General features: G+C 34.3%; 1 protein-coding gene across 6 annotated transcripts in view; it reads right to left on the bottom strand.

The window, feature by feature from the left end:
- The window catches only part of LOC106869585 (glucoside xylosyltransferase 1), a 226,839-nt gene that overhangs the window by 39,576 nt on the left and 173,153 nt on the right, over nt 1-14,110 (bottom strand). For 4 of the 6 annotated variants that reach the window (XR_016243629.1, XR_016243630.1, XM_089359789.1 and 1 more), the window contains one exon: nt 13,133-13,305. The exons of the other annotated variants lie outside the window; for them this stretch is intronic. Coding sequence is in view for 2 of the 4 variants with exons in the window: in XM_089359789.1 (XP_089215915.1) it covers nt 13,133-13,305 (173 nt within the window). In the remaining 2 variants the exon portion in view is untranslated. The remainder of the gene's footprint in view (nt 1-13,132; nt 13,306-14,110) is intronic. 6 annotated transcript variants of the gene reach the window in all.

Below are 14,110 nucleotides of genomic sequence, written 5' to 3'. Positions count from 1 at the left end.
ATCATTGTGGTGGATAGCTATTCCAACTGGCCTGAAGTGTGTAAATGTTCAAGGCCAACCACAAGTGTGATGATTGACTTCTTGGAACAATTATTCGCTCATTATGGGGTGCCAGATAATGGTATACAATTCACGGTGAAGGAGTTCGAAAAATTCTGTAAGTCAGTTCAAATGAAGCATGTGTTAACTTCGCCATACCATCCCAGGTCAAATGGGTTAGCGGAAAGATTCATCGACACATTCAAGAGAACTTTAAGAAAGACCAGACGGGGAACCCTTGAAGATACAAAGATGACAAAGTTTTTGCAGATGTATAGAATAACACCAAATCCAAATGCAGAGTTGGGTAGGTCACCCACAGATTTTATGTTTTCCAGAAAAATTCGTTCTATTTTTGATAAATTGTTGCCAAGTAGGAAACAGAAAATAGAAAATTCAGGAAGAAGAACGAAATTTTTAACACAGGTGACAAAGTGTATTTTAAAATATATAGAAATGAAAAACAGGACTGGGAACAAGGAAGTATAACTGGACATCTGGGTAACATGATGTACATGGTAAAAGGACCAAAATATGAACACAGAAGGCATATAAACTAATTAAAAAAAAGATATACCAAAAATCAAGAGAGGTGAGAGGAACCAATGGATATATGGTATGATTTGTTCGAGGTCCCAGAACCACAAGCAGAAGCAGAACCGACACATAGGTCAAACAGGAAGTGAAAACCTACAGAAATGATGGAAATTAACGCTAAGAGAAAAAGATATGCCAGTTTCTCACCAAGGAAATAAAATTGATAAATTCGGGTTTAGAAAAAAAAAACTCTCAAAACGGGGAGGTGGTGTGTGGACACCTTCAGACAATAATTAGGCTAGTCCAATACGTATAAATAGTGGATGTGATAGCTAGTCGTAGAAGGGTCGCGTAGAGTGAGCCAGAGCCATCGGTAGACTAAATGTCAAGTTCTGTTGAGTCGAGTCGTCAGAGGTGAGAGTTCGGTAGTTGAGTAGAGGTACGTTATTGGCGAAGGCATGCCATCCGAACATGCAAGATAACATGTTTCTTTATTCTTTTTCTTTTTGCTATATTCTTTTCTTTCTTACACTCTTTATTTTCTCTTCACAATATATTCTCCAATCCAACAGTGCTCTCTCATTGAATCGTTCATGTACCAACATGTACCTCCTTACAATAATGTAAACTTCATTTAATCAAGATACCTTTGGCCTGAAGAGCAACCTGCAGTATACACCTTGCTTGGATATTTGCTACTTCTGAGATTCCACTTGCTATGAAACATGTGTAGTCCAGATATTATCTACTCTATTCCTTAACTCTTGTATTTTATTTGCATACCTGGCAACCTTGCCTGCTTATCATGAAATATAAAACCTTTTTTCAGTTTACCATACTTTGATACAGAAAAAATCCACAACCTTCCACCTCAATAAACCACTATTGTTCTTGAAAGTTGTTTTTTATATTTTCTATGGTTTGCTTGGAGCTAACCTTCTTCCTACACCTCAATCCTTGGAGCTTACATTTATATATATAAAAGTATATATATGTATTCACCTTTCTCTCTCTCTCTCTCTCTCTCTCTCTCTCTCTCTCTATATATATATATATATATATATATATATATATATAAATTGTAAATCCAAAAGAAAAAAATAACAACAAAACTACAAAGGATTCCGCGGTACACGTGTTTCAAGCTCTACATGTGTATAATATAATATAACATAATATAATATAACATAACATAGTATGTGTAATATATATGCGAGTAAAAATAAATACAAAAAAGGTGGGTTTTTTGTATGATTGTGTATAGAGGAATATATTATTTTGTTTAAAAGAGTTCCAACACTGTCTGTTTTTTATGTTTTATTTATATTCCTGCAGAACTAATGTGGGGTATAGAATATGGAATATACAATATATAATATAATATACAATATACAATATAAAATAAAATAAAATAAAAATGGATGGCACCATGAAAGAAAGTATTGAATGTAGATGAAATATTGAGTGTTCAGTATAAAGGATCAAATATATAAATATATAAATATAAATATATAAAGGCAACTCGAGTTTCAGGGCTATTTCCCTTCGTCATGGCCGGTATGACAGACTTTAACAGACTGTTAAAGTCTGTCATACCGGCCATGACGAAGGGAATTAGCCCTGAAACTCGAGTCGCCTTTATATATTTATATTTATATATTTATATATTTGATCCTTTATACTGAACACTCAATATTTCATCTACATTCAATACTTTCTTTCATGGTGCCATCCATTTTTATTTTATTTTATTTTATATTGTATATTGTATATTATATTATATATTGTATATTCCATATTCTATACCCCACATTAGTTCTGCAGGAATATAAATAAAACATAAAAAACAGACAGTGTTGGAACTCTTTTAAACAAAATAATATATATATATATATATATATATATACATATATAAATGTATATGTATATATAAACATCTATATACATAAATGTGTAATAGTGTCTGTCTCTGCGTGTATTTGGGGTTACTCTAACTCCTCCCACACCATCCAACCGATTTCAATGATTTTTGGCACATAGGTAGATCACATGACCTGAAGTTCAAATAAGGCTGGAATTTTTCAAAAACTCGATAATGCTCAGTTGGTATTGATTTTTGTGAACTCAATTGGGCGTTTGAATGGAAATTCCCATAATGATGTTATTTTTCCTGCAGCTTTTGCATTTTTTGTCTGGCTTTGATGAAAATTGATGAGTGAATGAGGCTCATGGCAGTGAGTTTGATATATGGCATTGACAAAAAAATTGATAATTGTACCTGAGCAGTGGTTTTATAAAATCAATAGGCTTTTTGCATAGGGATTTTATTTTTGGCTGTAACTTTTATATTTTCATGTAAATGGTCACATGGATTCTATTTTATGACATAATCTTAACACTTTTCTTTGGATTTTCTGAGATTGGACACACTGATCAATTTTGTACAGAGGGTGGCATTAAGGGGAGAGAAATAAACAAACATCACTCTCAGTGGGTCGAGGTACACCCAAAAGTTTGACTGCGATTTAAGATGGTCCAGTATGTAGGAGTGTGTCGAAAGCATTAACCAGGTAAAATCCCTGCAGAACAAGATGTAACATCTTAAAGGCACAGGGAATGTAGAAGATTTCAATACAAAGTCAGAGGTGGGCTTAACTTCAACACGGAAAAGATAAGCAACACCAGGTCCAACAGCTAGTATATACATATATGTATGAAGGTGGTATCGAAAAGTTTCTGGACTAGTTCTGTAGCATGTCATCAGATGCTAGGACTTGGTTGCATATGCAGTGAGAGCTAGTAGTAACCTTTATGAGGCAGTGTGTGAAGTGACATCACTATGTTTACTTCACAAGTTGTGAAATTTGTGTTTTTGTGATCACATGTATGCTGCAGTCTGTGATTTTCTCGTAGACAGGAAGTAGGAACAAAGTCAATGTAAAATTTTACATTAAACTTGGGAAGTCTGTTACAGCGACATTGAGCATGCGTCAGCAAGCTTACAGCAACAAAGCAATAGGTCGTATGCAATCTTTCAAGTGGCATGGGTGCTTCAAAAGCAGAAAAACGTCCCTGGAAGACAATGAGCAATCTGGAAGATCTGCCACAAGTGTCACCACTGGAAATGTGGAGAAAATTCGTCAGCTTGTGCATTGAGGATTGTTGGAGGACAATCAATGATATTGTTGATGTTGTTAGTCTGTCTGATATGAGGTGGTATCAAAAAGTTGGAACTTTTTGGTACCACCACTAGTTATGTTTAATAAAAAATAACTTATTTACCTAAGTTTTAACATCATCTGCTTTGAAATAGTTACTCCGTACAGCAATACACAGGTCCCAGTGTTCCTAACCCTAATTTTGGAATCCAGCCTGGAAGTTGTTTTCCATAGGTGAGTTGAGGACCTTCTGCAATTCATTCTTGATCTCAACAACAATGTTAAAATGCCGACCTCTGAGCTGCCTTTTTGTCTTGGAGAAGAGATGGAAATATGCAGGTGCTAAATCTGGCATATAGGGTGGGTGTGGAAGCAACACCATGTTCTTTTTGGTGAAAAACTCATGAGTGAGGAGAGCTCATTCACAGGATGCATTTTCATCATGAAGAATTGAATCTTTCACACTCCACAGATCTGGTCACTTTTGCCAAGTGTCTTCCCTCAAATGTTTCAAAATGTTGTTGATTGTCAACAACCCTCATGCACAAGCTGATGAATTTTTTTCCACATTTATGGGCAGATCTTCCAGGCATGTTCTTCCACATTTGAAGCGCCCGTGCAGACTTCCCAAGTTTAACACAAAATTTCATGATGGCTCTTTGTTCCAACTTCCTGTCTATGACAAAAACTGCAAACTGCAGCATACAGCTGATCACAAAAACACAAATTTCACAACTTGTGAAGTAAACACAGTGAGTACACACTGCCTCATGAAGGTCACTGCTAGCTCTCACTGCAAACACAACTGTGTGTTGGCATCTACTGGAGTGCTTCAAAACTAGTTCAGGAACTTTTTGATACCACCTCATATATATATATATGCATGCTTATATACACACACACATATATATATACATGAATGTGTGTATATACATATATATGTCTTTACATACGTATATATATATATATATATATATATATATATATATATATATATATATATATACATATATATATATATATATATATATATATATATATATATATATATATATATATATATATATATATATATATGTGTATATGTATATGTATGTGTGTGTGTATATATAGACACACACATACATTATGTGGTCATTATTTTCAACCAAGACCTTACAATTGTATCTGATTCTTCAAGTATTTCAATTCTGTGTATGTACATATATGTACTAGATTGCTGACATTTATCAATGGTTTTTCCCAATGTGTTGATGTGCCATTTTCTATCATTAATAAGACTGTTGACATTTTTGATGACATGGTTATGCTAGTAATAATAATATTTCTCAAATCTACTGAACTGCAAACCTGCAAAATTACAGACTCATCATGTCTCCCTACAACCTACGTTATATGTTGGATTTTGCAATAATATTAACTGCAATAATATTGCAGAGAATAGGCAGATATCTAGAAGTAAACAACTTGTTTCTAGGAGAGCAGAAAGGATGCTGCAAAGGCTCATATAGCTTGTAAAGACCAGCTATTGATCAACAAAACCATAATTGAAAACTGCTGAAAGAAAAAGAAGAGTCTAAGCATGGCTTGGAACGATTACCAAGGTTTTTGATAGAATTTCCCATACATGGATCCTGGAAACACTGGCCATGAACAAAGTAGCACCAACAACAATAAGATAAATAAAACACATCATGAATGAATGGCAAACAATTCTGTAGCTACTAACAAAAGAGAGAATTATAAAAACTAAAGCCATTCCCATTAGAAGAGGAATATTCCAAGGAGGTTCACTTACAGGTATCAATACTCTGGCTGTCTCAGTTATAAGTTACAGTTACACAGTTACAATATTCTTAATTGAACACTAAATGAACTAGCCAAGCTAGACAGATAAACAAGAAAAACAATGCCGGAATTTATAATATACCACTCAAAATCCAACATAGAAAGATTACATATACAATGAATTGAAGGTGGTAGAGGCCTTATACAACTAGAAAATTATTATAAAATATCCACCATAGCTCTACAGAAACACCTAACTCAGAACCATGGAAAACTGGTACAAATAGCCACAAAGCATGAACAAAACAAAAAATTGTTTCTAAAGAAGCAAAAAAATACAAGAAAGAAGTCATAATACCTGACAACTGTGAAAAAAAGAAGAAACAACAAAAGCAGTAAAGCAACTAAAATCCAAGCTAAAACTTGAACTATAAAATATCATGATAAAACAATGGTAAGAAAAGCCCTTACATGGCAAGTACTGAGATAAGCTAGCTAGAAAAGAAATAAACCAAGTAAAATCCCAACAATGGACTTAAAGCAGAGACCAAAGGATTTTTAATTGCAGCACAAGTTCAAAGCCTTTCCACCAGAAACCAACAAAAACACATAATCAAGGAAAATACAATAAGTAACCGCAGAATATGTGGTGATGGGGAAGAAACAATAAACCATACTCTCTCTGGCTGCCCAGTCCTGGCTAAAGAGTTGGGACCTGTATACACTGGAAACTGTACCAGAACTACAGAATAAGAACAGGAAAAAATGGTATAAGCATGCCCCAGAAAAGGTCTCTGAAAATGATAAAACAGCCATACTCTGGGATGCACCAATACACACAGATAGAGAGATGAAGGCTAATGGGCCAGATATTGTCATCAGAGACCATCAAGAAAGAAAATGCCTTCTAATAGACAGATGATAACACATCTAATAGACAGATGATAACACATCTCCAAAAGAAACAGAGAAACTCTTAAAATACAAAAATCTGGAAATAGAGATGAAATGAATGTAGAGCCTGAGAACAGAAATAATCCCTATAATGATAGGTGCATTTATTATGGTTAAAAAACATACTGACACACACATAACCAAAACACCAAGACTTAAGAATATATATATAAAACACAGAGAAAAAGCACTGCTAGGTATTGAACACATCCTAAGTGTGCAGTAAAAATACGCTTTCAATACAGTAAAAATATTAATACCAAAACAAACCACAACACATACCCAAGGCATACAGAGTTGCGCTCAGTAGCACAGTGAAAGCATATGAAAAAATAAGACTACTGAATGATGATGATGCTGATGGTGGTGGTGGTGGTGATGATGATGATGATGATGATGCTGATGCTGATGATGATGATGATGATAATTTCAATTAGTGAGAAATATCAGGACCTAGTCAGAGAAATAAAGAAATTGTGGAAGACTAAGATGACAATTATTCCTGCAGTAATTGATGCACTTGGTACAACATTCAATATCCAAACTCCTATCTAAGGGGTTGAATGACATTGAAATTGGAAGTCATGTTGTAGAAAAGTGCAATCTTGCATTCTGTAAGAATCTCAAGTAAGATTCTTGAAATCTGCAGGGACTTGTCATCACTAAACCTCAAGTCAACATCCTTGCTGATTAATATAGCATGTAATACTTATAATAACAATAACAGCAATAATGGTAATGACAATAAAAACATTAAAACAAATATCAACAAGAAAAATAATTTTAGTATTATTAAGAAGCTAAGTCAAGAATATAATAAAAGAAGCATTGAAGTGAAATTAAGAGTATAAAATCACTTGCCAATAAATTTTGCAGATCTAGTAAAAGACAATAAGTTGCTGATTAAGACCTTAGATGAGATGAGGAGCAGCAAGTTGTCTAAATTCTATCTTGTCTTTCAGCTTAATGGTCATGTGTCCTACTGTGTAATGAAATATTTTGACATTAAGTCAGATCAAGGTTACTAAAATTGATAGAACTCATAAAAATGATAGCACTGATATTTCACATTATATGCTATGATTTCCAGTTATAAAATGGTAAAAGAATAAGAAGAGAGAGTGAATAAATAGACCTAATTCTTTGAAACAAGTGAATTAATCAATTGACATATTAGTAAGTTAATTAGTAAGCCAACAATCGATTGATCACTTAAAACTCATGTACAAGAAAGCGTGTAGATATATTAGTAAAGATTTCATAACAGAAAGCACAATCAACATTATTCAAGACACAGTAGTGAACAAACAGAACAAGTTGACAGTGAGATTTATTAATTTAACTCTATAATCACAAAACTGAAAAAAAAAAAAAAAGATTTGAAGGAAAGAAATAAAAGGCAAAGAAATTCGACAATAGTACAATTAAATGTTAAAATACCAGCTATTCTAGTTTGAATGATAATTCTACTGATAAAAGGAGAAGAACTAAGGACACACCCTTAGCTCCTCGCCCTTACTGGTGGTATCCAGTTAGAAAACTCATTTGAAGTATGAATAAAGAATTTTCATGATACTTGCACTGTGAATGAGATTACAAGATTAAAAGAAAAAAAAGAACAACATTTGAAACAGAACCCATATGAGAGAGTGTAAATCTTGTGATACATTGCCTACTATAAGAAGTTGGAGAAGCAGAGTAAAGACAGAAGTAAGCATTCAAAGCCAGGATGGGCTACAACTTGAAATACAAAATTCTGTTTCTTCAAACATCTGTCTCACAGATTATCATAGTTATGAAGTGAACACTATAAATAAATTCACGAAATCAGGAATGTTTAAAAGATAAACTAGGAAAGTGGTTTAGGGACTCAAAAACTAACACTTTATGTTTTAAACTTCATCAGCTGAAGCAAGAAATAAAAGTGTCAGTTACTGGAGATCAATTTGGAAAAAGAATGATAAATTCAATGAAAAAAGCTGAATGGATAGAAAAAATTAGATCAGGGATACTGCAAGCATTAAATCAAAACTATATGAAATCAAGAGTACAGTACTGGAAACAAACCCCCAAAAAATACAGAACAGGAAATCCCCAGGCCCAGATTTTATTACGGGATATTGTTTAAAAATGAAAGTTTTTATCAGTAAGATTTAATAAGACTATTTGGGAAGTGTATTAAAGGCAAGTTAAGTATAATCACATGGCTAACAACAGCCATCACCCTTCTCATCCCCAAAATCGCTAAACCACCAAAGCTAAAAATTACCACTTGATAGTCTGTCAAAGTACATTGGCTGCCTCAACATGTTTCAAGAGATTCATTATATAACTAACAATATTGTAAACCCACAAGATGGGAGAAACAAGAAAGTATTGAGTATTTGCTAGTTAACAAAATGACACAAAAAAGAACAATAGAAAACTGCAATAACTTGTCCATAGTATGGATGGACAACCAAAAAGCTTTTGATTGAATATAATATGAGTTGAGTACCAAGGCACTGCAGTTAGTCAAAGTGTACCACCACTTGTAGTTGTCATCCACCACTTAACCAAAAACTGGTACACATCCCTAATTCTTAGAGGTAACAATGAAGACATCAAATCTAACGCCATGCACTACTGAAAAAAGCATCCTTCAGGGCAATATCTTTTCAGTATTGCTCTTTGTGCTCTCCCTAAACTTACTGTCATACCTAACCACAAAACACAGCAGCCATAGCAATGGGTTTCATAACATCTCTTAATTTTTCTTTGTTGATGACATGATGTCATATGAGCCAAGTATTAGCCACATCAAAATACAATTGGATCACATAACTCCAAAAATACTGGAATGAAATTCTGTGAGTCCAAATGTATATCTTTAACCCATTCGTTACTATATTTCTGACCAAAATACACCCCTCATGAGTTTCAATTAAATTCTAAAATAATCATGAATTTAGACTAGTCTCATTAAACACCTGTAACTTTTTTATTTATCAACATATTAATGTGATATTTGGAACATAATTAAAGAAAGGGTTCTTAATCAATTCTATTGCATAATTTTTGTCTGAAAGTTCTCCACGTACTCGGGTACTGCTAGTGTCTCTCACATGTAAATATTGGTTCAGCTTCATGAATCGTACTCGTTCATAATACTGCAAATATATTCATTGCCAAAAGGTTCCTGATTGCTCCAGTAATTTGTTATTCTGGGTAATTGTCTAATACCCATAATAATATTTATGGCAAAAAATGCCCGTATTTCATCTACAGTTGCAGGAAACCAGAAGCTATCTTTTTTTTCCGGTTTGTTTACATTCTGCATAACGGTTTGTTTTCGCAGTAATCATTTCAAACAAGCATGAAAAAGAAGTCTAAAGGTTTCGCTTCCTGAGAAAGACTATGGGTAGACCCTGTCTCCTCAGAAAAATTGTTAATAAAAATATTTTATAGTTTAACCCTTTCGTTACTATAGTTTAACCCTTTCGTTACTATATTTCTGACCAAAATACACCCCTCATGAGTTTCAATTAAATTCTAAAATAATCATGAATTTAGACTAGTCTCATTAAACACCTGTAACTTTTTTATTTATCAACATATTAATGTGATATTTGGAACATAATTAAAGAAAGGGTTCTTAATCAATTCTATTGCATAATTTTTGTCTGAAAGTTCTCCACGTACTCGGGTACTGCTAGTGTCTCTCACATGTAAATATTGGTTCAGCTTCATGAATCGTACTCGTTCATAATACTGCAAATATATTCATTGCCAAAAGGTTCCTGATTGCTCCAGTAATTTGTTATTCTGGGTAATTGTCTAATACCCATAATAATATTTATGGCAAAAAATGCCCGTATTTCATCTACAGTTGCAGGAAACCAGAAGCTATCTTTTTTTTCCGGTTTGTTTACATTCTGCATAACGGTTTGTTTTCGCAGTAATCATTTCAAACAAGCATGAAAAAGAAGTCTAAAGGTTTCGCTTCCTGAGAAAGACTATGGGTAGACCCTGTCTCCTCAGAAAAATTGTTAATAAAAATATTTTAAAAATCTTTTTCTGGTGTAAAATCATCCTCGCTGTCGCTGCTTTCAGAATCGCTGCTTTCAGTTTCGGATACAGAAATATCCGATTCATTATCGTTCACCACGAGCTTTTGTAGCTCATTCATTCTTTTCTTCGATATCTCCATATCTTCTGTTGAAAAACCTTCAAATTTGGAATCACTGCTTGATAGCATGAAACTCCTCTCCATCTTCAAAGTTGAAAAAAATTAACGCTGGAAAAAATGTAGAAAAAAATCTTCCAAAATTCACTGAGTTCAAATATCACGCCAAACAATGTCGGAGACAATAACTCAACTGTTTGCAAAGTGAAATCAGGTGTTTTAACGAATGTACTAACGAGATTTGGGTTCAAATTTACATTCAAATAACAATGGGTACTCTGGCCGGCTTAGTCTTATGAACCAAAAATTTTTTCGGCCGGCTACGGCTGGGTTAGTAACGAAAGGGTTAAAGGTAAAACACGGGAAGCTAGTGCCCTCCTCTATGACCCTAAGCATAAACAACCTAGAAATACAGCCTCTGCTTTCTGGTCAAGTTACTAATAGCTTGGGCAGGATGAGAATGTCAGCTATGATGGACCCATTATTAAGGAGAGAGCAAGGAATGAGTACTTTGATTGAGTTTAAAAAAATTTAGTCTTCACATGCAAGGATGGTGGCCATGGTCTTAAATTCATATTGATGTCATACAAAACATATTGTAACACTGAAGCAACATCCGCAGCATAGGAAAAGGTGAGTAACTATCTTGCCCAAGATTGTGAGTATAAAAAGAACATCATTAGGACAGCTAATGAAATAAGAGCTGATACAGATCTCTCTCCAAAGAGCACAGGAAAATTCTAACATGAAAAAAAAAAAGTTCAGTTGACTGAGAAGATAGTGCATGGGCACTTGGCATGAAAGACACAATCCATAGAAAGAACTGTTCACATCAAAATCTTGGCATGCAGTACTGACGAGTTTATGACACTCTGCTTTGAAAGCTACCTCTATGCAGTTCAAGAAGAAAAAATTCCCATCAACTATTTGCAGCATAAAAGGCACAAGCAAAAACCATTGGCAGACAACAAATGTAGGCTGTGCAAAAAGATATCAACCACATTATTGGCCACAAGGACAGAATGACTTTCAAATATCTTCCCATGAGACACCATGCAGTGGCCAAAACAATCTGAAACAGGATAAGACTATAGTTGACGATATTGAGACCAAGGGGTCAAAAGAATATTGTTGGAAGTTAAAAATTAAAATAACAACCAAGTTAAAACATCAGCCAAATATTGTTGTATGGGACCACAACAAAAAGATATGCTTTGTTGTTGAAACCAACTGCCCTCCGGATGACAATGTGATCAGAAAAATACAAGAAAAAGATGTCTATGGACCACTGATAATGACTTTGCAAATCCAGTACCCAACATACATCCTCTGCTTTATAACTATTATTATTGGAGCAAAATACATCTGAACATGGGTTCATCATCAACATCATCATCGTTTAACATTCGCTTCCCATGCTAGCATGGGTTGGACGATTTGACTGAGGACTGGTGAACTAGATGGCTACACAAGGCTCCAATCTGATTTGGCAGAGTTTCTACAGCTGGATGCCCTTCCTAACGCCAACCACTCCGAGAGTGTAGTGGGTGCTTTTACGTGCCACCGGCACGAAGGCCAGTCAGGCGGTACTGGCAACGGCCACACTCAAATTGGTGTACTTTATTTGCCACCTGCACAGGAGCCAGTCCAGTGGCACTGGCAACGGCCTCGCTCGAATGTCTTTTCACGTGCCACCGACACAAGTGCCAGGAAGGCGACGCTGGTAATAATCACGCTCAAATGGTGCTATTTACATGCCACTGGCACAGAAGCCCAACAGCTGCTCTGGCAACGATCACGCTCAGACAGTGCTCTTAGCGCTCCACTGGTACAGGTGCCATCACAAATTCGCTTTCACTTGCCCCAACAGGTCTTCTGGGGAGAAAACATTGCTCTTTAAATTCATACACAACAAATGATCCTGACATATGGGGTAATTAAAATCTGCAAGACCTTCTTAATATTTAAAAGATGTTGAACAAAAACATGATGCTCTCCTTTGAAACCTTGCTACCAAGCAAGTGGCTGGTTAAAATTAACTCCAAATTAAAAGAAGAAAAAGAATGTATGCATGCACACACACACACACACACACACACACACACACACACACACACACACACAAATCAGTACATAGATATATGTAAACACATCTGACTGCTTTAAACTCAAAGCAGACTGCATGTCTACAATCTTTTAAATATATCTCTTTCAAACTTCTAGACACCTATAAGTGCCTATCACTAAACACAATTCTTCACGTATAAAACTTCTGATGAAGTGGCATCTGCATAAAGAATTACATAAGTTTATCTAATGTAATAATTCTGTAACTATCAAAGAAATATATTAAGATGTTATGAATCAATTATTTAATGTTATATTTTCCACACACACACACAAATTATCTTAAATAATACAGTACATGAAAAGTTTCTGAATGACAGATTATTTCCAGGTCAGTTTGAAAGTAGTAGTTTAAAAATCTTACTTGTTTAAATGTGCGATAAACTGATCTAAATGCTGGCTGTTGATCATTGTGCATGACTCTTCGACAACCATGTATAATAGCAGCTCCTTCTTTTTCTGCTGATTTACATACACTCATATACATACAGTGGTCTGGGCGATAATTCCAGTGACAATCAAATATATATAATTCATCTGAAACAACAATTACCTTTATTACTGTTGTGAATCAGGAATTATAAGGAAAAGAAATGAACAGTCAATATAGTAATGACATTACAATTGATAATCCAAGAGATATTTAGTAATAATTTCATGTTAGGTGAATATTTCTAATTATATAATTTTTATCATACTTTTCATCTGAATATAAGATTTTTCATGTTTTCACATGAGCATAACACATCTAAGAGAAAATCTGTACAGGTAAATGCTTTATTACAAACTATGCTACATCATTATTTGGTTACACACTCTTTTATTGAACAGGTAAAATAAGTTAATGGGTTTTAATTGCCTACCAGTGATTGCTTCATTACTATCGTTGATGTTATTAAGCAGTGACTAATTTTCTTCACTTTCGAGCTAGCTTTTACAATAAAAGGACACATTATCTGGATTGTCACATCATATGTGCATGTCTGCCTATGGATAAACATTAAAGCTCTTGTAGAAGAAGAATGATGATTTCCCCAGATCGTCTGCTAGGAGTTATTTCATGAGCAAAGAACACTTTTTTAGATTACATGGTTAGCTATACTAAGTTTTCATAACATTCAAATAGGAACCATTTTTACTGTCTAGACTGGTCACAGTCAAAGCTGGTAAGAAATAGAAAATATATTTCTTTATGTTAATCTGCACTATGAATTTTTCTACATTAACACAATCTATTTTCCATAGAAACATCAATGTTTTTCCTATTTCTACTAAGCATTTCAAATGCTGAGACTGCTAGAATAATTGATGTAAATTTACAGTACATACATAAAAATATGCA

Source organism: Octopus bimaculoides, chromosome 11 (genome assembly GCF_046866305.1).
Source record: "Octopus bimaculoides isolate indiv1 chromosome 11, ASM4686630v1, whole genome shotgun sequence".
In the NCBI taxonomy this organism is placed as follows: domain Eukaryota; kingdom Metazoa; phylum Mollusca; class Cephalopoda; order Octopoda; family Octopodidae; genus Octopus; species Octopus bimaculoides.
The sequence above is the reverse complement of the archived record's forward strand: the minus strand, read 5'-3'. Positions and strand labels throughout refer to the sequence as shown.